At 39.0% G+C, this 27,800-nt stretch overlaps 1 protein-coding gene across 3 annotated transcripts in view; it reads right to left on the reverse strand.

The window, feature by feature from the left end:
* The window catches only part of LOC122564766 (uncharacterized), a 70,085-nt gene that overhangs the window by 28,240 nt on the left and 14,045 nt on the right, over window positions 1-27,800 (reverse strand). For 2 of the 3 annotated variants that reach the window (XM_043719955.2, XM_043719959.2), the window contains exons 3-7: window positions 20,060-20,223; window positions 16,184-16,319; window positions 14,228-14,309; window positions 13,366-13,532; window positions 5,569-5,629 (exon numbers count right to left, since the gene is read on the reverse strand). In XM_043719955.2, coding sequence (XP_043575890.2) covers window positions 5,569-5,629; window positions 13,366-13,532; window positions 14,228-14,309; window positions 16,184-16,319; window positions 20,060-20,223 — 610 coding nt within the window. Of the gene's footprint in view, window positions 1-3,323; window positions 5,146-5,568; window positions 5,630-13,365; window positions 13,533-14,227; window positions 14,310-16,183; window positions 16,320-20,059; window positions 20,224-27,800 lie in introns of those variants that run through there. The other variant, XM_043719961.2, reaches the window with a different exon arrangement.

The following is a 27,800-nucleotide window of genomic DNA, read 5'->3' on the forward strand; positions in this document are numbered from 1 at the left end:
CCTTCTGAAAACGCAAGAGCTGGTTAAAAGTTTAATAAATTTAAGGTAGGGATCCAAGAAGTCGACGATCTGAACGGACTTCTTTGCTGGACTTTACACCACAGCACAAGTAAAGCAGTGCTTTAACCCAATGCTAAACCTAAATGCTGAAATAGCCATAGAATCTTTATTAATCACTTTTTTGTCGAGTGGAAATTACAAAGAAAAACGGAAAAAAGTCAAGTCCCAGCACATGCGGCGCTTGTTGGAGGCATCGAGTTTATCCATGGCCGCGGACCCCTCCACCAGTCCAATGGACCTAATTACTCACCAGGCTCTTATCGCGGAGCTCACGAAGATGCACGAAAAGCTCAAATGCAGGATCAAAGAAAAGTCAAAAAGTAAGTTGGGCCCGCTCTCTACCACAATTCAAAAACATAATTAGCAGCTTGAAGACCTCAAAAAGAGAGCCGATGATGTTGAGGACTGAACCACAACGGCAGAGACCACCATAGATTTATCCAAAGATCGGATACAAGCCCTTGAAAAGCAGGCCTATAACTTAACTGATCAAGTTGCCGATCTCGAAAATAGGGGCAGAAGAGAAAAATGTCTACCATAGGGGATGGAAGGCAGTCAGCCAAAGTTTTTGAGGACTGTCTGCCGCAATTCCTCAAATTAGAAGTCAAACAGGGTGGGTGAAAATTGACATTGAAAGAGCTCACCAGGTTATCGTGCAAAAGTCAGACTTGGACCAACGCCCTCGCCCTGTCCTCATGCGGTTTCACAGTTATGGGGACAAACAAAGAAGCATGGAAGCCTGTAGAACTAGGGAAAAGATCCAAAGGCTTTAGTTCACGAGGGCTCGAGGATCATGCTTTTTCAGGACTTCTCAGCGACGGTGGTCCGAAAAGGAAAATCTTATGATGATATTAAGAAAAGATTAAGGGAGCTTGGGATCCCATACTCTAAGGTACCCAACGATGCTTCGGTTTACTTTCAATGGATCCACACATTCATTTAAATCACCAGAGAAAGCAAAACTTCTTGCAGACACATTAAATTAGACTGGACGATTTAATGGATACAGACAATAATCTTTTTTTAAAAAAGAAAATCTTGTTTGGTTTCACTTTACTTCTCTCTCTCTTCATTTTTTCTCTATTCTCGGATACTAACCAGCGTTAAATTATACTTGGAGATGGGTAAAGTATTCACTTTTAACTCCTTTGTTAACTCTACAATCTTTTCTCGTTTTGCTTGTGTCTGTGGTGCGGCTCTAGCTGGAAGGAGTTAGGAAGGTGTTTATGATGGCTGGATGCCTATTTACTGGCAGTTCAACGCCGGTTCTTGGATTCAAGGGCCCTGGTTGCCACACTGGCAATGGGTCAGAAGTGTTTAGGATGTTTAGGTATCCCCTTGGGGGGGGGGGGGGGGGGGGGGGGGGGGGGGTAAGCTTCTCTTTGCAGTACTATTGGCACTATTTTGTTTTCTTTTGGTTTCTGTTGTATATCATTTTTGTACGTTTTGAAGGTTTGGTAATTGTAGATGTTTTAGTTTGTAATTTTCATGTTCTGTGAATTTACTTTCATTGAGGTTCGACAATGATTCGAGTTCTTCCTCTCTGGAATCCAAATGTTATTACAGTGTAATGGCTAATGACATGCTTAAATAGTGTACCTGGAACATCACAGGAGCCATTCACCAGTTAAGAGGAAAAAGGTACTGGCAGTCTTAAAAGGGAGAGGATGGATATTGCCCTACTCCAGGAGATGCACCTGGATGATAAGGAATATTTGAAATTACAGAGTGGGTTCGATCGAGTTTATTTCTCATCTTTCAACACTAGGAGTAAAAGAGTAACTTCCATTTAACTACTGGATTTTTAAAAGAAATGTACGGGAGGTTCATAATTCTCAAAGCTTTGGTATATGGATAACAATATGGTATTTTCAATGTTTACTGTCCCCCAGCCTAACCCCTTAAACTCATGGTAGATCCATTTTCCATCATTAACCTTACATCTCAAAACAATATCATGGGGGGAGGATTTTAACGGTCTTATGGACCCCATGGTCGACAGGATGCCCAAAGGCCCCCCAATACCCTCTTTACAATCTAAACAATTAGTGGATCTGTGTGTAGAATGAGGGCTGGTGGATTTCTGAAGGCATCTCCACCCCACATTCTTCTCCAACCTGCACAGGTGCCACACCAGGATTGATTTCTTTCTAACCTCCACAGCACTCCTGGATTTGGTGGCATCCTATAACATTGAGAACATTACCATCTCTGATCATGCAGCAGTATACTTATTAGTTAAAATTAAGGGCAATGTAACAGGTCCAGGACACTGGCAAATAGTTCCTTTTTCTTAAGGATACTAAGTTCACTGCATGTTTTTCCAATGAATTCAGAGCCTTCCTAGCCATTAACTCAGACTCTGACAGCAACCTATCCATTCTCTGGGAAACAGCTAAAGCTTATGCCAGGGGATAATTAGTTCCTACTCTGCCAGTAAGAAGCGGCAGAAGGAAAGGCTGCAATGCTTGCTTGAAATACGGTTGAAGGTAGCTGAGAAGGCATACCTAAATAGACTCTCAGAATTTGACCAAGACTGAATGAGTGGAACCATATATATTATAAGTGATTGGAACATTCAAATAATAACACTCATGTAAAGGTACTATAAAAAACACCTGTATTTTCTAATTGTTCAGACACATCCATTTACCCTCCACAATACAAGTGAATCTCCCTGCCTAATCTCACTTCCGCAGGACGGAACAGTGGCTCAGTGGTTAGCACTACTGCTTCACAGCACCAGCGACCTGTGTTCGACCTCGGGCGACTGTCTGTGTGGAGTTTGCACATTCTCACTGTGTCTGCATGGGCTTCCTCCGGGTGCTCCGGTTTCCTCCCACAATCAAAAGATGTGCAGGTCAGGTGAATTGACCATGTTAATAACCCATACTGTTAGGTACATTAGTCAGAGTTAAACAGAAGATAGGGGAATGGGTCTGGGTGAGTTACGCTTTGGAGGGTCGGTGTGGACTTGTTGGGCCGAAGGACCTGCTTCCATAATGTAGGGAATCTAATCTAAACAAATCAAATGCATAAATAAGTACTAGGAAACTTCCAAGTGTCGCCAGCTGGCAATGAGTTTGTGGTAGCCTGAGAAAACTGTCCCTTTCACCATCTCACCACCTATATTCTACAAAATGATCAGCTCAAGTATATGTCCATATTCCTCCTCTTGCCTTTCGGTTGGATTCTAGTATCGTTTAAAGGTTCTGAGTTCCACATTAAAAGAAAACTCATCAAATTTTCCCTTTAGCTCTTCAATTGACTATTTTAAATTTATCACCTCTAGAATTGACATTTACCAGAGGAGTTGCTCCCTATTTTATTAAAATCCCTCAATTTTCAACATTCCTATAAGATTTCTAACTAATTTTCTCTGTTCTTAAGAGTAATTTAAGCTCCTCCAAACTTTCCACATAACTGGAGATCTTCATTGCTGGTGTCAGCCCGCAAACTCCCTCGAATTTGCCAGAGCTTGATATTCCTCCTAAAAATGTTGTGTTTCGAATTGTACATCTAACTAGATTTGCAAAGGTTCAGCATAGCTTTGTCGTTTCTGTACTCAATGCCCTATTTGCAAATTAGAATAGAAAAGAATATTCTTTATTGCCAAGTGTACTCCATTGTAGAAGTACAGTGAAAGGCTTTTACAATGTTTGCCTCTTATGGCGCTTAGGTACAAATTTTGGATACGAAACAGGAATAAAAAGCAGTTGCATTACTTTAGAGTTTTAAAAAAAAGTTAGAAATAAGACATCATTAAAGGATTGACATTAGAGTCAGGTAAAAAAAAGTCAATAAACATTGCACTGTAGCAGCTCAGTGCAGGGCCTCAGCATGTGGTCTGACTGCCTGCGCCAGACCCCTGTCCAACAGCTGCCCCTGCTTTGCTCCAAGCCTCCAGACTGCTCTGTATCAGCGGTCAGTTGTTCCAAGCTAAGTTCCATGACTGTCTCCCGCACTGGTCTCCACTGTGGCTCACTGCCCATGACTGCCACTGTACCAGGACTTGCCTCCAGGGATATGGGAAGAGAAAAAGAGAAAGAAAAAAAGAGACAGAAAACACGAAAGAAAGAAAAAGAACAGGCGGAGCAAAGGAACTACTGCAGGAGTGCCTTACTCTGCCGCTATCTTGGGTGTGGTTAAGTGTCCTTATACATCTTAACCACGAATACTAAACTTGCTCTGCCAAAGTTCTAAGAGTATGCAGTCCTCGGTCTTTCTGTTCTGCACCCTCCTCAAAATCTACAATTAGATTTTAATGCATCTTAATGCTGTTTTTGTCAAGTGCATTACTTCATACCATATGAAATTGTTTCAGTCATGTGCAGGCACTTTTCAAAGTCTCATTATACTTCCCTCAAAGCTGACTTTATCTTGCTCATATTTACTATCGTAGAAGATTTAATAACATTCAAAGTACAAGATAAGACAAATTTCTAAATTACAATCATATAGGAAGAGGTCATAAAATCAACCCGCTGCTTATTTTCTAGAAAAAGAGCACTGAAATCTGATAAGTTATGACAATAAGTTTGATTGGTAAACAATAATTCTTATTAAAAAGAAATGTATATGATTGGGTTTGGTTTGCTTTTACGAATAAAATAAGTTAATGAGTAATAGTAAAAAAGCAAAGAAACAGCAAATCTTCGAAGATTGATGTTCTGGAGAAGGCAGAGAGATTTATTTTTCTCATTTTACATTTATGCCATTCTGATATAAGTACAGCTTGTAACAGATACACTAAAGTAAAAAGTGCAAGAAGTTAATTACCATTTTTTGATCCAAATTTCTCAATTAGAAATGCATACGATGTGAAATGCATAGTATGTATTTTGACAAGGTTAAAACCTAGATATGGGAAATGCTGAGCAATTGGTGGAAGTAAAAATGGTGTTATAATCTCTCTAATATGTGAGGTAACTCTTATTAAAATGAGGTCTAAATTGACTACAGGATGAACTCTTCCTTTGATAAAACAATATGCTGAGTTCCAACATCAGTCCTGTTAGAACGAAGGATGTAGAATATTTTGAAAAAAAGCAACAGATGTTTAGAAATGAGACAGCAAACAAGATCCTGAAACAATAGAGACATGTGCTAGATGTGGCACAACAGAAATCAAGAGATACTAATAAACACATGAACTGATTTGAAATAAGTCACAGTTCTTATTGCTAACTAGTAAACATATTAAAGCTAATGCCAGAGTAGTGATTATAGTACCAACACAAAACCTTTTAGCTAGAAGTAAAATTACTACAACTGTTAGTGTATGCGTATGAATGATAAATCTAGATCTTTAACTCCATTTCTTGCCTGACCCCTCTAAAGCCTGGGACCCCTTTAAAAATGTAACTCCGGGAAGACTGTACAATAGCAGTAGTTCTGTGCAAGCCATGTTGTAAACACTTATAATTTAGTCACTAGAGATAAATACCTACACTCTGCCACTTATTCTGTTCAGATCTCAATGTCATTGTATTTTAAAATAACACTTACCCAATATATCTAGCAAGCCTTCAATATGGTCACTTTTTTTCAGAATGTAACGACAAGCAACCTTGAGAAAACAGCAAATACACGTTACAAAATTGATAATATTTGGATTTAACTTTGTTTACATTGAAAATGACTCTCTCAATTAAACCAATACACAGAAACTTGCATGCATAAAGTAAAATGTGGGAGTTTGATGAGTGATGTACAGTTAGGTGAGGAGTCAATGTTCCTTTCTTTTTATACCTTTTCCAGTCTCCAATAATTCGTTCTTTGTTGTAGGTCATGAACTGATTGATTACAATAATTTAAGAGCTGATGAGTTACTAAAGGTTATGGCATAGCAGGTCTGCTTAGCCAGTGGAATGCACCACTTGAGGTATGCGAAACTTATAGATACAACATGTTACCTTGATGAACCAGTAATAGGTATCACACCAGATACCCAAGCGTTTGAAGTCCCAGATTTAGGTCAAGTAGCACTGGAGTCACTGTTGTGCATCCATGGTGCAGAGAACTAAGCGAATAGCACATTTAGGGATACAGTCGCAATGCAGGATGGGAGCTGATAGTCAGACATAGAATATGCGACTGCCAGGCAGATTTTGCAGAAATCCAAGTCTCGTGCTTGCTAATGGTCTTCCATTTTAGATACTGAAGGTGATGTTTTCTCAGGGGTGTGGAGTCCAGAACCAAGTCTGTGGTACCATGGGTGACTCGGAGGTACAGAAGCCTGAACACACACACCAGTGAAACAGTTTCAACCCTACTGTTGATGGAATACTGAATGGACTCTCAAACTCTCAGCATTCGCCTGTACCTGTGTTTTTCTTTTGCAGCTGTTTACCTATTATTTACTTATCTATGCTATTTAACTATGTAATCTGCTTGCATTGCTCGCAATACAAAGCTTTTCACTGTGCCTCGGTACATGTGACAATAAATTCAATTCAATTGTGTAAGAGAGGATGAAGAGTGGAAGTGTACATGTGGTAAGGGATTAGAGTCAGGGCATTAGGCAGGCATTCCTGCAGCAGCAAACCTCTAGCACTGTGTCTTGCCTCATTTAGTGTCCGGTTCAAGGATTTCACACAGTGGCTGAAAGACATCCTTCTGGGGAATGACGAACAGCCGGACATGGTGGTCCACACAAGAACCAATGAAGGAAGGAAAAGGGATTATTTTCTGAAGGCAATTTTAGGGTGTTAGGAAGGATATCAATGAGCAGAACTTCAAGAGCAGTAATCTCAGGAATACCCCCAGCTAGCCAGCATAAAATAGGAGGACTAATTGAACATATGGCTGGAGAAAATGAAGGACAGACAGCAGCATCATATTTCTGAGGTATTGGCATCAGTTCTGGGGCAAATGGGACCTAAACAAGTTGGACAGGTTACATCTCAACAGGACAGGTTCCAAAATCCACATAGACAGATTTCCTAGATCTGTTGGGAAATGATCACACAAGCTTGTCAGGGGATGAAAACTCGAGGAGTATCTCAAATTGGAAGGAATTAAAGTTGGTAAGAGGAAGTAAAAAAAACGACAACTGAAATTATAAGAAAGGCAAAATGAAGGTAGGCATCAACTAAGCTCAGGATACTGCATGTCAAAAAAAAACAGAAGGATATTCTATGGGAACGTACACAGCATTTGCAAAAGGTAATGATTTAAAGCCACAAATAGACGTGCAATCTAATGGCCATTAAGGGGAACCAATACTAGAAAATAAAATACCCAAGGACATTCAATATTTAGAACCCAAAGAGAGAAAATGCTGGAAAATCTCAGCAGGTCTGGCAGCATCTTTAAGGAGAGAAAAGAGCTGACATTTTGAGTCAAAGCTTTGAAAAAGGGTCAGTTAGACTCGAAACGTCAGCTCTTTTCTCTCCTTACAGCTGCCAGACCTGCTGAGATTTTCCAGCATTTTCTTTTTGGTTTCAGATTCCAGCATCCGCAGTAATTTGCTTTTATTTCAACATTTAGAAGATCAGGAGAAAATGAAAAGATAGCGTTTTATTCATAAGTATAAGGACAGTGCCGTTTTATTTTTGTGCTTTTTTAAAAACTATAGACCAAAATTGAAAAAGAACTGTTTTTCAAATCAGGAATTTAAAAGGATGGCAGCATACTTTAAACATAAGAAATCTGATACCTATTGTGAACTTTATTTGTGTAGCTGTGGGTTCCAGCAATGTGCAGGTGAACTGTAGTGACAGCCTGTTTACAAATGAAGCTGTGTCATTGGATTGTGGACTAGGTACCCATTATCCAAAGTCCTCTGCCGCCAAACAACAGATTGTCAGTTGGCTGAACAGTTTATGGTGTAAGCAAGAAAGACAGAACTAAGTTGAGACCAGAAGAGAAACCAACAGCTCTGCAGCAGCCAAAAAATTCAGTTATCTGCAGTAAGCCACTTCAGATCTGAAGAAAGCTAACTTATCTTTCCTTCAACAGAAACTGCAAGTTGTGACCGTGAATATTTTGTCAGAGATCTTTCGTAAGTAAAATGGTGACCTTATGCCTTCTACAAACCAGTGCAGGCATTTGGAAAACGGATGAAGAGAAACATCTGGATGAACAAGAACCTACCTAAGAGATCTTGATACAAAGCTTCAGAACTGTTTTTCTAGTTTTGTCTCCAACCACTGCATCCCTTCACATTCAATCTTTGATTCAGGACCTTGCTGTAGTACAAGTAGATGACACCAAACATTGCCCTCATCTACATACTTCATCACCGCTTCGAAAAATTCAAATTGATAAAACTTTATTTTTCCTTAACAAAACCAACTGACTAGTTTTGATAATTCCCTGTCTCGCCAAGTGCAGATTAATTGTTTATAATAGCTTCACTACAACTGAGGTTGGACAGAGTGGCCTGGTTCCCTCTTGTTCCCTGCTGAAAAACACTACCACATTGGCTGTTTTCCAATCCACTGGAATAATTATTATATGGTTAACAACAACCATACTTTCCTTTGAAAACCTCAAACAAGTGAGTCAAGCACAACTAACGAATAAAATCAAGGATTGTACAAGATTAAAAGAGATCTAAACACTTGCCAGAAATAGTCGCAGTATACAAAGTATATGAAAAGTACGCACAGGATACAAAACAAGGTAAGGCAGATTGAAATTGGTGGGTATGTTGCTGTGGGTATCTCAGATATGGCCACAAAGAAATTAAGGTATAGAATCTGTGGGGAATCCACAAAGGAAAAAAAATACCCTAATGGAAGTTACTGCCTGCCTCCTCGCAGTATTCTGGATGCAGGGAATAAAAAATAAATCAGGAGATAGAAAAGGCATGTAACAAAAGCACTATTATAATTATCAGGGAGAACTTCAATATGCATGTGGACTGGGAAAATCAGACTGGTGCCAGATCCGAAAAAAAAAGGAACAGTGGTAAAGATTAGCAGGATGCCAGAAGACTGGGAAGTTTTGTTAAAAAGCACAGGGTAACTAAGAAATGCAATGAGGAGAAGGTGAAAAAAGGGTAAGCTAGCAAGTAATATAAAAGATTGCAAGAGGTTTTTAAATATATAAAAGGTAAGAGGGGAACAAAAGTAAACACTGGACTGGAAAACAAAACTTCAAAGTAGTAATCAGAAACAGAAACTGCAGAAGAACTGAACAGGTACTTTGGATAAGTGCTCATGGTGTAAGACACCAATAGCATACCAGAAGTTTACGATTTTGTTTTTTTTGGGGGGGGGGGGGGGGGTAATAACTGGCTGTGTATGTAGTGGCCATCACTAATGAAAGGTGCTGGAAAAGCTGAAAGATCTGACCATGGATAAATCACCCAGATCAGATGGACTATACCCTAGAGCTCTGAAGGTGATAGCTAAGAAGATTGTAAAGGCATTATGGTGACCTTTCATGAATCAGTGGAGTCAGGGATAAGTAACACTGAGCAAGTGGAGAGGCCGAAGGAGGATTTGGATAGGAAAGGAGGGAGAGCCAAGAAGTGACATATGGAATATAATGTGGGAAAGTGTAAAGATATGGACTTTGTAGGAAGAATAGAAACAAAGACTATTTTCTAAATGAGCAAAGGTCTCAGAAATCTGAAGCACATGGACACTTAGGAATCCTTGTTGAAGATTCTCTTAAGGTTAATTGACAGATGGGAAAGCAAATGCAATGTGTAGCATTCATTTCAAGGCTAGAATACAAAAACAGAGATGTACTCCCGAGATGTACAAGGCTCTGGTCAGACTACATGTGGAATATTGAGAGCAGTATTGGACTCCATATCTAAGAAAGGATGTGCTATTGTTTGAGGGAGTCCAGGGGAGGTTTACAAAAAATGATCCCAGGAATGAAGGGCTTGACATATGAGGAACAGTTGAGGACTCTGGGTCTATACACAGGAGTTAGAAATATGAAGATGGGGATCTCATTGAAACATACAGACCACTGAGAGGCCCGAATAGATTGGACATGGAAAAGATATTTCCACTAATCGAAGAGACTAAGACTGAGGGCACAGCCTCAGAGTGAAGGGTCAACACTTTAGATTGGAGATAAAGGAACTTCTTCAGTCAGAGGGTGGAAACCAAGTCATTAAGTGCATTTAAAACAGGGATGGATAGGTTCTTGGTTAATGAGGGGATAAAGGGTTATGGGAAGGAGGCAGGAAAATACGATTGAAAAACAAATCAGCCATGATCAAATGGTAGAGTATACTTGATAGGTCAAATGGATTAATACTGCCTTATATTTTATGCTCTAAAATCCATTACAGGCAGTCTGGAGAATTTATAATGAGTAATAGAAAAATGGCATTGAAAAAATCCATGAGATGAGGCAGAGTGAAGAACTTAAGGAAATTAGTCTTAGTAACAAGGTTGCATTCGAGCAACTAATGGGGTTGAAGGTAGGTAAGTCTCCAGAAACTGACATTCTACATTACAATTTGTTGAGTTAGTTACAGAGACATTAAATGCATTTACCCATCTTCCAAATTTCAGCTATCCTAGAATCCCTCCTTCCAAGTTGGAAAGTAGCAAATGTCACCCCTTTACTTAAGGAGAGCAAGAGAGAACAAAAAGGGAGCTATAAAATCTGTTAGACTTACATCAGGAGTAGAGAGTTTGTTCCAATCCATTATAAAGGCTGTAATAAAAATAAACATTCGGAAAGTAATAATCTAATCAGGCATAGCCAGCATGGATTTGTTATTAGGAAATCATGTTTGCCGTTGGGAATTTTGAGTGAATGTCACTCCCAGAATTGATAGGTAGTAGTTAGTAGACATAGTATATCTGGATTGTCAAAAGGCTTTTGACAAAGTCCCCTACAGAATTGACATGGGCTCCAACTAGAAGGTCTGCAAATGCATGGGAACATTGCCACTTGAAAATTCTCTCCAATCTGATTTGGAACTGAACCACATTTCCTCCACTATAGCTGGGTCAATATCCTGAAACCACTCTCCCAACAGCACTGTGCGTATCCCCATACTTCAAGGACTGAAACTGCTCAAGAAGACAGCTTATCACCATCTTCTTTAGAGCAATCAGGGATACATAATAAATGGTGGTTTAGCCATCAATACCCACACACCATTAATAAATAACAAAATGTATTGGCTTGGATTAATGTTCCATTAACAGGCAAAAAGTGGGACTAAGCGTGAGATTCTCATATTGGTAGACTAATACCAGTGAGGTACAACAAGGTTGAATGCTTGGGGCCTGAGCTGTTCAAAATTTATGTCAATGACTTGGATGAGGGGATCAAATATAACATTTTGAGGTCAGTGGACACAACAAAACTAGTGAAGTGTTCTGACGATGCTACAAAGGATTCTGGAGTATTTCAACAGACTTCAAAAGTGTGCAAGAACATGACATGAAAATTAATGCAGAAAAATAAGAGGTTGTCAAGTTTGATAGAGGAACAGATGTGCAGAGCATTTCTTAAATGCTCAGAGAGTCAAAGTACAAAAGAGACCTGGAGCCATAGTCAGTAAAGCATTGAATGCTAACATGTCATGCATCAAGCAATTTGCAAGTCTAATGATGCACAGTTTTGGTCCTCTTACTTTAGGAAAGATATTATTGCCACAGAGAATATATAATGAAGATTTGTCCCCAAAATGACAGGACTGTCCTTTGAAGTGGGGTTAGTGAAACAGGGGCCTGTATCATCTACAAGCTTTTAAGAATGAAAGGTGATCTTGTTGAAACCTACAAAATAATTAAAGAGACGGGGCATTGTAGACTCAGGTTGGAGGTTTCCTCTGGCTGGGAAGTCATAGAGATGTACAGCTTGGAAATAGACCCTTCGGTCCAACCTGTCCATGCTGACCAGATTGGACCAGATGGGCCAGTGGGCTGAGAAGTGGCAAATGGAGTTTAATTCAGATAAATGCGAGGTGTTGCATTTTGGGAAAGCAAATCTTAGCAGGACTTATACACTTAATGGTAAGGTCCTAGGGAGTGTTGTTGAACAAAGAGACCTTGGAGTGCAGGTTCATAGCTCCTTGAAAGTGGGGTCGCAGGTAGATAGGATAGTGAAGGCGGCGTTTGGTATGCTTTCCTTCATTGGTCAGAGTATTGAGTACAGGAGTTGGGAGGTCATGTTGCGGCTGTACAGGACATTGGTTAGGCCACTGTGAATATTGCGTGCAATTCTGGTCTCAGAAATAGGGAGCACAATTTCAGGATAAGGTAGAAGCATGGAGGACAGAGATGAGGATTTTATTATTTACTTGGAGGGTTGTGAACCTTCAGAATTTTCTATTTCAAAAGTCATTGGAAGCTTAGTCACTGAATATGTTTAAAGTTTCAATTGACAGATTTCTAAATATTGTATTGGACCATGCATTTTTCTTTTTACAAGCTGAAACAGAAGTAAGACTGCTACTTAGCTGAAATATCAAGAGAGTTGTGACTGGAAAAAGTCAATTGATGTGCATTTATAGCTGTGCAAGAAAATATTGCTTCATGAGACTGAGGGGTACCAAAAATTTTTCAGTTAAAGATAGACTGCCTGATATCAGATTTCATAGTGGTTGAACTCCAGTTTGCTACAAATCTGTCTGCGCTGCATCTACAGGGACACCCAAAATGTGCAAAGTGAAGACATCTCTCCCTCCTTTTCCTCGTGTGTAAAAAGACATAAAAACAAGAAAACTTAAAGAATTCTAAAAAGAACATATCAGAATCAATTATCAAGGTGAAGAATGACCACTGTTTTACAGACAACACATATGGCATCATTATTAAATAACAAGAAATTGGTAGAGACAACTTATGCAAAGCTTATGGTTTGGACTTTCAATCTTTAGAATTTTGATCCCTATCTACTTTTTATTCACATTCTGTCAAAACATCTGCCTTTAGTTTGTATTAATGGTGAATAAGTGTGTTGTATTTGGGGGTTTTAAATGGGTGTTGTGTGAACCACAGTGTAGTCAATTAGGAATCTTCTCTCTGCCATTTATTGCAGTGCTTTACAATAAAGAGACTCATTTGCTGATGGCGAAACCTGGTCACGAATAGCAGTCAGGCAAATTGATCATTGTGACTAGAGTTAGGAACTTGCCAAACAATAGGGCATGACTTTTGGCTCTTCCCAGTTATGCTGAGGCAAAACCAATGACATGAAGGGATATGGAGATTTTGAGGGGAAAAAGTATTTGAAGCAGATGCTCAGCCATGACTATTGAATGATGGAGCAGGTTCAATGGGTTGAATGGTTTACAACGATCCTATATTTTAAAATGCTATGAGTGTAACATTTTGCATTCTGTGCTAAAATACAAAAAACTAAAATACTTACATCTACTGGGTTTGGAGGAAAATGTAATCCAACTTCAGTTTTGTACGGGTAGTTAAACATGGCTAAGTAAGTAAAAGCATTTCGTGCCCATCCATAGAGATGATCAACATCCTTCTTAGATTTCACTGACTTACAGAGAGACAGTTTATTGGTTATCTTACTCCATGCTGTAAAAGAGATATACAAGGAAATTAGATTCTGTGATTGATTGATTTTCTTATTCAGCAGTTCATTCAACTCTTGAAATATATGATGAACAGGACCTACAGGGTCAATTCTATGCAGGAAATTGAATTCCAGGCAAAGTGGGAAAGAAGTGCAATACAATGAACTACTCATATCAATGCAGAAAAAAATAAAGTACACATGACAGACAATAGATTTATTGTACATTAAATTTTTGGCATTGAAAAAATATCATTGACAGGTTTGCAAATGTAGATGCACTCATGATCCAGGTCAATTGTCCAACAGGATCAATTTGTATAGCCATGTTAGGTGCCCATGCTTCCACTATCAAGCTATTTTGGCTGCTGCAAGACTCAGAGGATAGCATTATCAGCATGCCCCAACCTGTTGCAAAATATATCTTTAAAGTTTGAATTTAGTGCTAATTGTCACTTTTACATTTAAAATAATTAACTTTCTGCTTCTACCACTATAGCAACATTGGTCACCAGGGGCAAATGTGTATCCAGTTGAAATAGTTTCCTTCTTCGTGCATGTTTACAGTGGTCTCACTGATTTGTGCATACAATGGTTGCATACCTCCTCTAATACTCAGTGGTAAAACCCTGAAATCACGTACCGATCTTGTGGCCCTGAGATTATGAAATTCTTTTAAACATAAGATAACCCATACCTTGTTGCTGTGCCAAAAATTCAAGCTCCTGAAAACCCTTCCGAATTGTCAAAACACATTCAGGTGAGTTACGCTCAAAATCCTAATCAAAGAATTAAAAACTATTATCACAAATGAATAACAGCAAATTAGTCATCGTTGAAGTAATGAAAAAAAAGGTGTACTTACACAGCACCTTTCACAGCCCAAAACACTTCATAACCAATGAGCTCACACTTACAATTGTTATTTTGTAGGCTAATGCATCAACCAATATACATAACAGCATTCCAAAAATAGCAAGCATACAACTGAGCTTTAATCAGTCAACCTCACAGGGTAGCAGCTGAGGGATGAATGTTAGCCAAGACACCCATGGTGAACACCCTACTCTTGTTCAAATTATGCAATGAAATTGCTGAGGAAGTAACTGGGACATTGGTTTAAAATCAAGATTCAACCTGAATTAGCTCTGGGGGGTGCAACCCAAATTTGCAATTTTCTTACTCAGATAAATATTCCAAGAGTAAAATAGATGCTACTTTGAAAAAAAACTGAATCCATTTAAACATTCTACCAAAATCCTTCCAGTACAAAAGATTCTGAAGAAAAAAAAAACTACAGTAAAAAGTTATACACTGTTAGATTATAGACACAATCTCAAAATCTTAGGAAAATACTGGGTGGGTCACTTAGGACACTCCAATGGAGTAACAGAAGGCACATTTGAGATCTAACTTGTTTGGATTACAATTCATAAAATGATATCATTAAGACAGATTCAAAGGTCAGAATTATATATGAGGCCAAAACTGGCCTTCTATAAGAACATAAAAGAGGTAATGAGCCCCTCAAACCTATACTGCCACTTAATACAATCGAGGGTAATCACATCTTGGCCTCAACTGCACTTTCCTATGTGCTCCTCAATAACCCTTTAACCTATTGCTAATTAAAATTGTGACTCTTCAAATTTATTCACTGTCCCAACACCCACAGCACTCTGGGTAGTAAATTCCACGTATTATCGACCCTTTCAGAGAAGTAATTGCTTCTCCACTCTTTTAAATCTGCCACCCCTTAGACTAAAACTATGACCTCTTGTTCTCAATTGTAGCACTAGGGGAAACCTCTGGTCTGCATCTATTTTATCCCCCTTAGCATCCTAAGTACCTCAAACAGAACTCCTCACAACCCTTTAACTCTAGGGTGTATAGGCCCAAACTGCTCAATCTCTGCCAAGTCCTTCATCTCTGGAGTCAGAAAGTGTGGTGCTGGAAAAGCACAGGTCAGGCAGCATCCAAGGATGAGAGTTGACCTTTCAGACATAAGCCCTTCATTAATTATTCCTGATGATGTGGTTTAATCGAAAGTAACATTGAGGAATGTAAATGACGAAACTTAAAATTCTTTTGGAACTGTGAGGCAAGTATCAACCTATACATGTATAAATTACTACAGACTACCATTTAACTTAAATATATCTGTTAGTCCCCTGCTTTCTTAGTTTAGTAATATGCAAAACGCAGACTTTTTACATTCACCAAATTTACTAACTTGAAATTTAATTCTTACCCTCGATTTTCCAATGATAACAGCATTCAAAACACTTAACTCCGCCACAAAACTTTAAAAAGTCCTGGAATATCAAAAACATTCAACAAAGACAATTGTGTAATCATGATTATTGCTATTTGATGGCAAAAAAATGATGTCCTTCCAAATTGAAAACAAATACCCAGCAGAGAACTCTGCTTAGCTTCAAGGCGACCAAATTGTAATGACCAATTTAATCATATTATAAGCATAAAAAAGTAAAAATAAAAACTAGATGAATCAATTAAATGAAGGAATGAACTGCCTTCAAAAATACGCTTTTGAAGTAGCTATATTTCTCAAATAACTAGAAAATATAAAAAAGGATGGAACAAAAAGAAACAGATGAATGCAGACACTTACAAACATGTTCATACTCACTTTAGTTACATCATGAAAGAATTGCCGACTATCCCCAAGATTAGCTGTGGAGACCACAGGTGCACTTGATGCTAGAGCACCATCCACTACATTTGGATATTTAATTCTCATGTACGCACTCAACATTCCTCCATAACTGTGAAAGATAATTAGAACAGGATATCAGAATTGCATCTTTTGGAATGTTAGTGATTTTTTTTAATTCATCAAAGGTGGAAAATTTCAACATTGCATAGTGAAGACAATTTCTTTCTGTGGTGTAAACAGCAGATAAAACTCCAAAACCACAGAGTCATAGAGATGTACAGCATGGAAACAGACCCTTCGGTCCAACCCGTCCATGCCGACCAGACATCCCAACCAAATCTAGTCCCACCTGCCAGCACCAGCCCATATCCCTCCAAACCCTTCCTATTCATATACCCATCCAAATGCCTCTTAAATGTTGCAATTGTACCAGCCTCCACCACATCCACTGGCAGCTCATTCCATACGCATACCACCCTTTGTGTGAAAAAGTTGCCCCTTAGTTCTCTTTTATATCTTTCCCCTCTCACCCTAAACCTATGCCCTCTAGTTCTGGACTCCCCGACCCCAGGGAAAAGACTTGGCCTATTTATCCTATCCACGCCCCTCATAATTTTGTAAACCTCTATAAGGTCACCCCTCAGCCTCCAATGCTCCAGGGAAAACTGCCCCAGCCTGTTCAGCCTCTCCCTGTAGCTCAGATCCTCCAATCCTGGCAACATCCTTGTAAATCTTTTCTGAACCCTTTCAAGTTTCATAACATCTTTCTGATAGGAAGGAGACCAGAATTGCAAGCAATATTCCAACTGTCCTGTACTGCCGCAACATGACCTAGACATACATATCTCACATAAAATGCCCGTGAAAAGAGCACGCAGAAAGCATTCGGACCAAGTGGATTTACGGAAATTTGCGAGACAAAGCTGAACAGGAAGTATAGTATTTTCTCTGTAATACTGTCATTTGTTGACATGCATGCACTTTTGTGCTCTAACTTCAATGATACCGCACTTTTAAGTACCTTCACCACTACTCCTGATGTGCTATTTAACATTCCTCAATAGTTATATGGTTTGAACAGAGAATAGGGATATTCAGGCCACGAACCTGTAGATTGTGAATTATAATACTTTGTGCTGATTCTTTTTGTGTGCTTCATGTTGAGCTGCTTGATCTCTCCTGGGTCTAACCCATTCAGCACAAAGCTGTACATGATGGAGACTGTCCTCAGTGTCTCCACAAAACCTGTGGGATGTTCACTCCTAACTAACATTGGCACGGTTGGATGCATCTCCAATAGATTGATGAAGATGAGTCAAGTAAATTTTCTTCCTCAAGTTATTGTTTCATCACCTGCCACATGATCAGTCTAGTCAGGAAGATCTTCAGGATTCAGCCAGCTCAATCAGTAGCAGTGAGCCACTTTTATGTGATGGACATTGAAGGTCCAAAGCCACAGCACATACTGCACCCTTTACATTTCCTATGATAATACCATCTGCCTCAATCCCGCCTCGACTCTTTAAATTGTTAGACTGCTGACTCCAACTTCCATAATAGACATGTAGAAATTTCCTCCAGCTAAATATTGGAAAGATCTGAAGCCACAAGCCTCTGCCACAAACCCCATACCCAAGCCATCCTTCTCCCCGGCAACACTCTGGTATATCAATACTCTGTGCAAACATGGTGTCATATTTGAAGATAAGCCTTTAACAACTTGAGCATCAACACTAAGGTCACCAATGTTTAAGTCTATACCAAGCCCTGACTCCATAGCATCATTTCATTGGCCGCTGAAATATTTATTCATTACTAGTAAGTTGAGACTCAACAATTTCAACAAAGTAACGCTTAAAAAAAAAGGATTTGTCACAGCTTTTCATCTTGCTCTGGAAATGAAAAAATATAGTTTCCTCTCCATCTTGGTATTTCTTGCGAATTAGAGTACAGCAAAGTCTCAACAAAACGTGTTCTTATTCAGGAACATTGAAATTCTTACTCCCAAACTCATTACCAACTTAACACATTCCAGGTTTTGTAAACCTGGTCATCCAAATGCTATCCCCTGTTCACACACCACCCTTCTGCTCACTAGCCAAAACTGATTTTCACATTGATTTTAAACTTCTTAACCTTGTCTTCAAATCCCTCCATGGTTTCTCTATCTCCAAGTCCTACAGCCAATATAATCCTCTGATGTATCTACAAACCAATAACTGTTTTATGTTCTGCATCTCAACTTTAGTAGCTCCATCACTGTGGGCTATACATTCAGTTGTGAGGACACGAAGGGTCTGAAAGCTTTGCATAAATTTCTATCTTGCCAAATATTTTCTTCTTTTGGGCGCTTCTTAATATTTAGCCCTGCGACCAAGGTTGGCCTCTCAATCTTTGTGTGGCTTGTCATCAAATACTTTTCATAATAATCCTTTGATGCTAAAAGGTAGTATACAGAGTTGCTAGAGATCAGAGTCAATAACTGTGGCACTGGAAAAGCACAGCTTTTAAATACAAGTTTTGCAGATGTTTCATTAAACTGAGAGACTTGCAAACCATTTCAGACAGCAGTTAAGAGTCAACAACATTGCTGTAGGTCTGGATTCACAGACACCTTGGACTGGCACATTTTCTTCTCTAAAGCACTCTGGTGAACCACCTGGTAATATTATGATAACCATTTTTGATATTTTCTTATTCCAAATTTATTAAATTAATGGATTCAAGTTTTCCAACAGTAGTGATGGGTTTTGAAGATAAATGCTTGGATTATTAGGCCAGGAATGTAATGCCTTAGAAGATTATGTGGTTCAAATGCTACTGTACCCTAAGACAGTTAAAGCCTTAGTCTCCCAATTACTTGATTGAAAAAACTGAGAGACTACTTGGAAAGCGTCATGACAGCAGGTTTTACCTACAGCACAAACACTGGTTGTGCTGTTCTTACTTTGACTGCTGAGCAGTGACATGGTAGATGAATCTGACGAGGCAGCTTTCCTCTCGAGTGTCTGCATATCCTGTCACCCCAGCTAAGATCCTTAAAAATCTTGAGAACGAGCAATCAATTAGAGGGAATTCACAGAATGTTCAGGGGAAGCTATATGACCAGCACCAGCTGATCAGTGGGATCATTTATCCATTACTAGATGGAATTTTCATATTACGTTGTTCTGTACTCTCCCTACCCATGCAACAAAACTCTCTCATATCGCTGTCTTCTTTTCTTCCTATGCCCACTGGGACAGCTTATCATTCTACTGTACCCCACCCTAAAGTTGTGCAGCATTCAACAGTAATAACTCCAAATTGCGGCTGGAACATAAAGGTATACTTAGCTTGAGCAGTCCTAAATGAATGCTTCAACATCTCTCTGAAATGCTACACAGAATATTGTTAACATAGTTAATTCGTTCACAAGGCCACCATAGTTTGTTTGCTTTGAAAAGGTAAAGATAAAAATCACATAAGTAATGTGTACAAAGCAAAATATGGCTTAACAAAACATTCCACTGGTATCCAAACAGCATTACCAGCAAGTGGCTACTTTTGAAACAGATCATCAACTGTACCTTGGAAATCCTAAATTTTATACACAAAACCCAAAATATTGCTACGTGCCTTCCACTGCAAATTTTATCAGAATTCAAGTAATGCAGGATTTATATGGCATATCAAAATGTGGCAAAATGTACACAAAGAACCAATTTTTCTACGGGGGTAAATGAGCACTTAATCTCGATTATTAGTTGAAAGTAGTTTTTTGGAAGTGAAGAAAGAAAAATTGAAGTTTTTGGTTATGACAGCAGAGCTTTAAACTTAAACGTATTTTTCTATTAAATACATATTTACCTGCCACCAAACGCAATCACCGCACAACTTTTGGCATCAAGATCACTTTTCAGTTTTGTAATAAGAACCACATAATCTGCTAAAGCTTGTTCCACTGTCAAAAACTCCATGTTTGATCTTTCATAAGATTTTTTGCCAAAAGGAAGGGATTTTCCATAATATCGCTGAAAAATTAAAATAAAAAATGCTTGTTTTGTTTACAAACAATTAAGCATTTAATATTAATTGCTTAAAACTAAATTACACCACACCAAGATTAAAAATAAACTGGGACTCAGATTTTAAAATAATTAGCACTTATTTAATAAAATGTAACGAAAACAGAAATTGCTGGAAAAACTCAGGAGGTCTGGAAGAATCAAAAGGATCTGTGTTCTGAAGGGTCAGTCGATTTAATGTTAACTTTGCTTTCTCTCTAAATATGAGTATAAACAAAAACATAATTTGCTGTATGAGGTTTCCAGCATCTGCAGATTTGTTTTATTTAAACAAAATGTAACTCTGGCTGCAGAGTGACCAGGGATGGGAAAATATCCAGGGATATCCGATTTTCAAGAAAGATTGGCAAAGGAGGAAAATGAGGTGGGTAGCATTACTAAAGAGAAACATTAACAAAAAAGTAAAGAAAGATATTAGCTCCAGTGAAGTGAAATCTGTATGGGTAGAGTTTAGAAATACGAAGGGATAGAAAACAATAATGGGGGTTACAGACCCCCAAATTGCAGTGGTTATGCTGGGAACAGCATTAAATGTGAAATCAGAGCTGTAAGTAATAAGAGTACAGCTGTAATTGTAAGTGACTTTAATCTGCAAATAGATTGGGAAAATCAAACCAGTAATGATATTGTAGAGAAGAAATTTCTGGAGTATGCATGAGATAGTTTCTGGATCAAAAGGGTTGAGAAATTAACTAGACACAAGTCATCTCAGACCAGGCACTGTGCAATGAGAAAAGAATAACTGGAAATCCCAATGAACAAGTCCCCTCGTGTCTTAGAGGAAACTATGAGGAATGAGCTGATAATGATAAACTGGGCAGCGCTAAAGGGATAATGGTGGAAAGGCAATGGCAAAGGTTTAAAGAGTGCAAGGAGGAATTGAAATATTGTTCATTCCTGTTTGGTACAAAGGTAAAATGGGAAAGGTGACCAGACTGTGTGTTATGGACCAGATCAAACCCCTCAAAATATATTCAGATAGTCTAGACCCTGACTAACTAGGTGTCACATTCCAGATGCAATTTGACTGGTCACACTACCAGGTTTGAAGAAAACATACTTTATTGATAGAGTACAGTTAAAATTCAAAATTGGAAAAACTTAACTCTGTTGGAAAATTTAACAGAATAATAATTTATTTTACCACTGAACAGTAATTGTTGCAATATAGTAACATCTAATAAATACATCCTTGACAAAGGCAAATTCAGAAAATCATTGTCTCACATGCAGCTCCAACACCAGGGGGAGAATTCACAGCGTTTAGCTGTAACTGAGAGAAAAAAAAGAGCTTCCACATTCAGCTTCAAGACCCCAGCAGCTGCTACTGAAAGGCTAAAATTCAAAATCCTTGCTCTGGGGGAAGTTTGCCATACCCATTTACACTACTTCTATTGTTCGAACGTCCAAAAACAAACAATTTCAAGATCTCATAAGCTGGTTATTTTATGGACTTTCAAAAAACAGCTCAGTACAGCAGTCTTAAAACCTCTCTTCAAAACAAAACAGGACAAAATATACCTCTTCTCGCCATACTATTGTCCTGTGTGGCTAACAAGGGAAATTAGGGATAACATTTACATCCAAGGAAGGGGCATATAGATTGGACAGATCTGAGGATTGGGAGCTGTTGAGAGTTCAGCAAGGCAAGACAAAGGCATTGATTAAGAGAGGGATAAAAGAGTACAGGGCGAAGCTTGCAGTAAAAGCAGGTTAGTATTCGAAGAATAAAAATGTTGGTGAGTACAAATGTAGGCATTCTCTATTCAGAAACAGGACAAGTTATAGTGGGGAAGAAACAGGTAGCAGACCAATTAAATACATACATTTCATTTGCCTATACAGACAACAATGTTTAGGAACACAAGGCCTAGTAAGGGAGGGAACAGAAAGGTATCAATATTAGTAATGAAATACTGTTGCAGAAATTGATTGAATTAAAGGCTGACAAAATCCTTGGGGCCTAAAAATCTACAATCCAGAATACTTTCAAGATCCTACTGAGTCTGGAACAGTTACTAATGGGGTGAAGGGTAGCTAATATAACCTCACTATTTAAGAAAACAGAGAGAAATCAGGGAATCACAGACCAGGCAACCTGATGTCAACAGAAGGAAAAATACCAAAGTCTAATTAGAAAAGTCTTAATAGAAGAGCATTTGGAAAACAATCCCCAGGAGTGGACAGAATCAACATGGATTTACAGAAGGGAAATCATGCTCGACAAATCGACTGGAATTTTTCAAGGATCTAACTGATCGAGTTAAATTGATGGAAATCAGGAGGTGTGGTTTACTTGGAAGTTCTGAAAGCATTTGATAAGGATCCACATATAAAATTAAAGCACATGCGATTGGAGATAGTGTACTGACACAGATAGAGAAGTGGCTAGCAGACAGGAAGTAAAGAGTATAAATAAATGGGTTATTTTCTGAGTGGCAGCCAGTGATCAGTGGGGTACGGTAGGAATCAGTGCTTGGACACCAGCTTTCATAATCCAGAAAGTCAGGTTAATGTTCTATGGAAATGGGTTCAAATCCCAGGATGGCACCTGGGGTGGTTTGAAGTCAATTAATTTGCCTCGTTTTCATCACTGGCATGCAAAGTGTTGCTCAACAATGGCAAGTATAAAATATCGGCGGTTGTTATTCCAACCTACCTGGTTTGCAAAACATCTTTAGTAATCATAATCGGCTGTCTTCCAGCTGGAAAGTGGAGTTAAGGATTATCAGATCAGTCATGATCTCATTGAATGGTGGAACAGACTTGATAGGATCAGAAGCAGGACACTAGCCTATGGTCTACTCATATATTAATGACTTTTAGGTGACACATATCTTCAAGTTTGCAAACAACACAAAGTTGGGTGGGAGGGTGAACTCCGAGAAGGATGCACAAATGCTGCAGTGTGATTTTGATACATTGAGTGAATGAGCAAATACACGGCAGATGGGAGTACAATGTGGATAAATGCAAGGTTACCCGCTTCGTAAACAAGAACAGGAGGAGGTGGATTATCTGAATGGCAATAGATTGAGAAAGAGCTATAACAAAACCTGGGTGTCCTTAACACCAGTCTCTGAAAATAAGCATGTAGATACAGCAGTTGGTGTAAAGAAGGCAAATGGTAAGTTGATCTTTGCAGCGAGAACATGTGAATACTGGAACATGGATATTTTGCTGCAAATGTACAGCCTTGTTGAGACCACACCTTGAGTATTGTATGCAGTTTTGCTCTCCTTTTCTGAGGATGTTCTAGCTACGGAGGGAGTGCAACAAAGGTTTACCAAACTGATTTCTGGAATGGCAGGACTGATGTCTGAATGGAGACCAAACTAGTCAAGATTATATTCACTGGAGTTTAGAACAATGATGAGGTGAGGGGTGAATCTCATAGAAACCTATAAAATTCTAAAAGGAGTTAACACGCTAAGTGCAGGAAAGTTGCTCCCAATGACCAGGGAATTCAGAAATAGGAGTCATAATCTAAGGGTACAGGAAAGACTATTTAGGACTAAGAGGAGGAGAAATTTCTTCACCAAGAGAATTGAGCGCTTATGGAATTCTCTGCCACAATTGAGGCAAAATCATCAAATCTTTTCAAGGAGCTAAATGTAGTGCTTAGGATTAAAGGGATTGAAGGGAATGGGGCAAGAGTGGGAACAGGATTTTTTTTTGAGTAGGATGAACAGCCATGATCATATTGAATGGCAGAGCAGGTTCCAAGGGCCAAGTGGCTTATTCCGGTTCCTAATATTTACACATTACTATTGATTACACAAGCATAATGGCTAAAATGATATGTTTTTGATGCAAGGAGACTTATCAATCCAGTATTACTTGCCCAGGGATTATAGTTTCACTAAGTTCCTCTGTTCCTTCCTCGTTTACAGATATGAATAAGAAGTGTTTGGAAGGATATGGTCCAAATGGACTAGTTTAGTTTGGAATTATGGTCAGAATGAAGGGTGTACCTCCATGCTCCATGTATGACTGTATTACTGGTATGTTTTTGTATCCTTTACAGTGAAGGCAGAAACAAAATAGCTATTCATGACATCTATCATTTCTTTACTATCCACTGTTAACCTTACATCCTGCCAATTCTAACTCTTTAGTGGACTAACACTTACTTGTACTTTTACACTTTTGATTCAAAACGAATGTCATGCTGCTTGCCATTCCCAGCTAGTTTCCTCTCATGCTACAATTTATTTGCCCCAATTAAGATTTTAGTCATTCTTTCTATTCTGACCATTCAAACTGACCTGCCAATCATCTTTGCACAATGATGTTTTTCCCCAAAATTTGATACTCTTAAAATTCTTTTGTTAATTACAGATGGCGCGTCTTTCCCTTAAAATCTCTTTATACTTAGAAACACACTTATTCTAAATAGTCTGAAATATTCCTTAAAAGTTTGAAACTATTTCTCTACTGATCTATCTCCTAGTCTAATATCTCAGTTCACTTCAGCTAGTTCAGATTTCATGCCCATGTGACTACGCATTTTTAAGTTTAAATAGAGTCACAAACACACAACAGAAATAGACCCTTCAGTCCAACTCATTCATGCCAACCAGATAACCTATATAAATCTAGTCCCATTTGCCAGCATTTCGCCCATATCCCTCTAAACCCTTCCTATTCATCTACCCATCCAGACGCCACTTCTTCTGGCAGCTCTTTGCCTGAAAAAATTTACCGCTTAGGTCCCTTTTAAATGTTTCCCTTCTCACTTTGCCCTCTAGTTTTGGACTCTCCCACCCCAGGGCAAAGACTTAGTCATTTACCCTTCCCATGTCCCTCATGATTTTATAACCTCTGAGGTCACCCCTCAGCATCCAACACTCCTGGGAAAATAGCCCCAGTCTACTCAGCCTCCACGTCATTTCAAATTTTGAAGTCATCTGCAAACTTATTAACCATATCTATGTTCATATCCAACTCATTTATATAAATGACGAAAAGCAGTCGACCCAACACCGATCCTTGTGGCACATCGCTGGTGACAGGTGTCCAGTCTGAAAAGCAATCCTCCACCACCATCCTGTCTTCTACCTTCGAGCCAATTATGTATCTAAATACCTAGTTCCACCTCTACTCCAGGTGATCTAACCTTGCTAACCAGTCTAGCATGAGGAACCTTGTCCAATGCCTTACTGAAGTACATTTAGATCAAGTCCACCGCTTTGCTCTCATCAATCCTCTTTGTGACTGCTTCAAAAATCTCAATCATGTTTTCGAAACAATTGCCCACGCACAAAGCCATTTTGATGACCCCTAAACAGTCCTTATTTTTCCAAATGCATGTAAATCCTGTCCCTCAAGACTCCACCCAACAAGTCGCCCACCACTAAAGTCAGGCTCACCAGTCTGTAGTTCCTGGCATTTCCTTACCACCTTTTTTAAATGGTGGCACTATGTTAGCCAACCTCCAGTTTTACTTTATCGTGGTACTTCATCGTGGCTATTCATGATACAAATATTTCAGCATGGAGCACAGCAATCACTTCCCTAGAGTTCAAGGGAACACCGGATCAGGTACTGGAAATTTATCCACCTTTGAGAAAGTGAGGACTGCAGACGCTGGAGACCAGAGTCGAAATGTTTGGTGCTGGATAAGCGCAGCAGGCTAGGCAGCATCAGAGGAGCAGGAGAATTGACGTTTCGGGCATAAGCCCTTCTTCAGGAATGAGACTGGTGTGCCAAGCGGGCGGAGATAAAAAATGGGGGGGGGGGTGGAGGGCTGGGAATACGATTTATCCACCTTTATGCATTTTAGGACGCCAAGCACCTCCTCCTCTATAATATGGACATTTTTCAAGATGTTGCTATTTACTGCCCCATGTTGTATATCTTCCATATCCTTCTCCACAGTAAACATTAATACAAAATACTAGTTTAGTATCTCTCCCATCTTCTGCAGTTCCACACATAGGCAAACTTGCTGATCTTTAAGGGGCCCTATTCTCTCCCTAGTTACCCTTTTGCCCTTAACGTATTTGTAGAATCCCTTCGGATTCTCCTTAAACCTATTTACTAGGGGTCATCAACCCACGTTTCTCCCTTTGAAGCAGAATGTAAAATTTAATCATTTTATGATAGCTAATCCTCAGGGGTGCCTTTACTCTAAGGTCATTTATTAATTCTGTAACATTATACAATACCAACTTTAGTAATAGCTAGTTCTTTGGTCAGGTACAGAATTTGCTGCACCAAGAAACTCTTTCAGAAGCACTCTACGAAGCACTACAGGCTATTACATTGTCATCTTTTCAGTTTATCTGTAGATGAAAATCACACCAAATTATTGCTAATCCTTTACCATTACTAGTCAATATTTCTTCTTGTATACTTTTTCGCAAATCATGGTGACTCTTCAGGCTTGGGTCACTTCCAAAACCAACTCCTTTCCTCCACCCAAACAACTTCTACCTACACCCTAATCACCTGAACAAAGGTCATCTATAACTCTTTAATTATGACTGTTACCCTCCTATTTAATTTGCTATTCTTCATGAAAAACATACACCGGACAATATTTAGAATCCAAGTTTCATAATCCCGCAACCACACCTCCAGGATTGTTATCAGATTGTAATTGTTCACTTCAATGTAGGATATCAATTAATTTAGTTTGGCGAGAATTCTACATACATTCATATACTGAGTCTTTAATTTTTTTATTACCTTTGAACATCTAATCTTGACAGACATTAAACATTTTTATTGCCGCTTTTCGTTCCTTCATTCTGATCTTCTACATTAGTACTTTCTCTCATGTTTTGACTGTTAATTCAAATTTCTCTCCACTTCCCCAGTTATACGGCTCAAATACCAGTTCAGGTATAGACCGTCCCAACAACAGACCTCACCTTCCAATGCCCCAAAAAGCAGAACCTACTTTTCCCACACAAGTCTTAGAGCATTAACTGCTCTGATCTTATTCATCTTGAGAATGTGAATGTGGCTCAGGTAGTAATCCAGAGATTAACACCCTTGAATTTCTGCCCTTTACTTTAGCACCGATCTTTTTATTCTCTTCGTGCAGAACCATTTTCCTAGTTGCACCAATAACACTGCCTTTCTTATTGGACTGGAAATATCCTCCTGTACAAAGGTCTCCTGCACACAATCCAGGAAAAGGGGCTCCCATACACAACAAATATCCCAGACTATGTACGAGTAATAGAAATATCCTATTATTACTACTCTATAATCTTGGTATTTCTCCAATTCCCTTGCAGACTTGTTCTTCCAAATCCTTTCTACTAGTCTGTGGTCTGTCAATGTAATTATACCCTTTTTGTTTTTCAATTCAAGCCAAAATGATTGTGCTTAGGCCCTCGGGACATCCTTTCTCCAGCACTGCAAACTACTCCTTAACCAATACTGCTTCCATCCTTCAGGGTCTTGAGCTGCGGTGTGACCTCTCCGAACGTACTATCCACGTAACTCTCAAACTTGTAATGTGGCACAATGTCGCCAATCATCATTCAAATTCTGAAATTCAGAGCTCA

The sequence above is a fragment of the Chiloscyllium plagiosum genome, unplaced genomic scaffold, assembly GCF_037043375.1.
Source record: "Chiloscyllium plagiosum isolate Xiang-an unplaced genomic scaffold, Cpla_swu_hap1 HiC_scaffold_21, whole genome shotgun sequence".
Lineage (NCBI taxonomy): Eukaryota > Metazoa > Chordata > Chondrichthyes > Orectolobiformes > Hemiscylliidae > Chiloscyllium > Chiloscyllium plagiosum.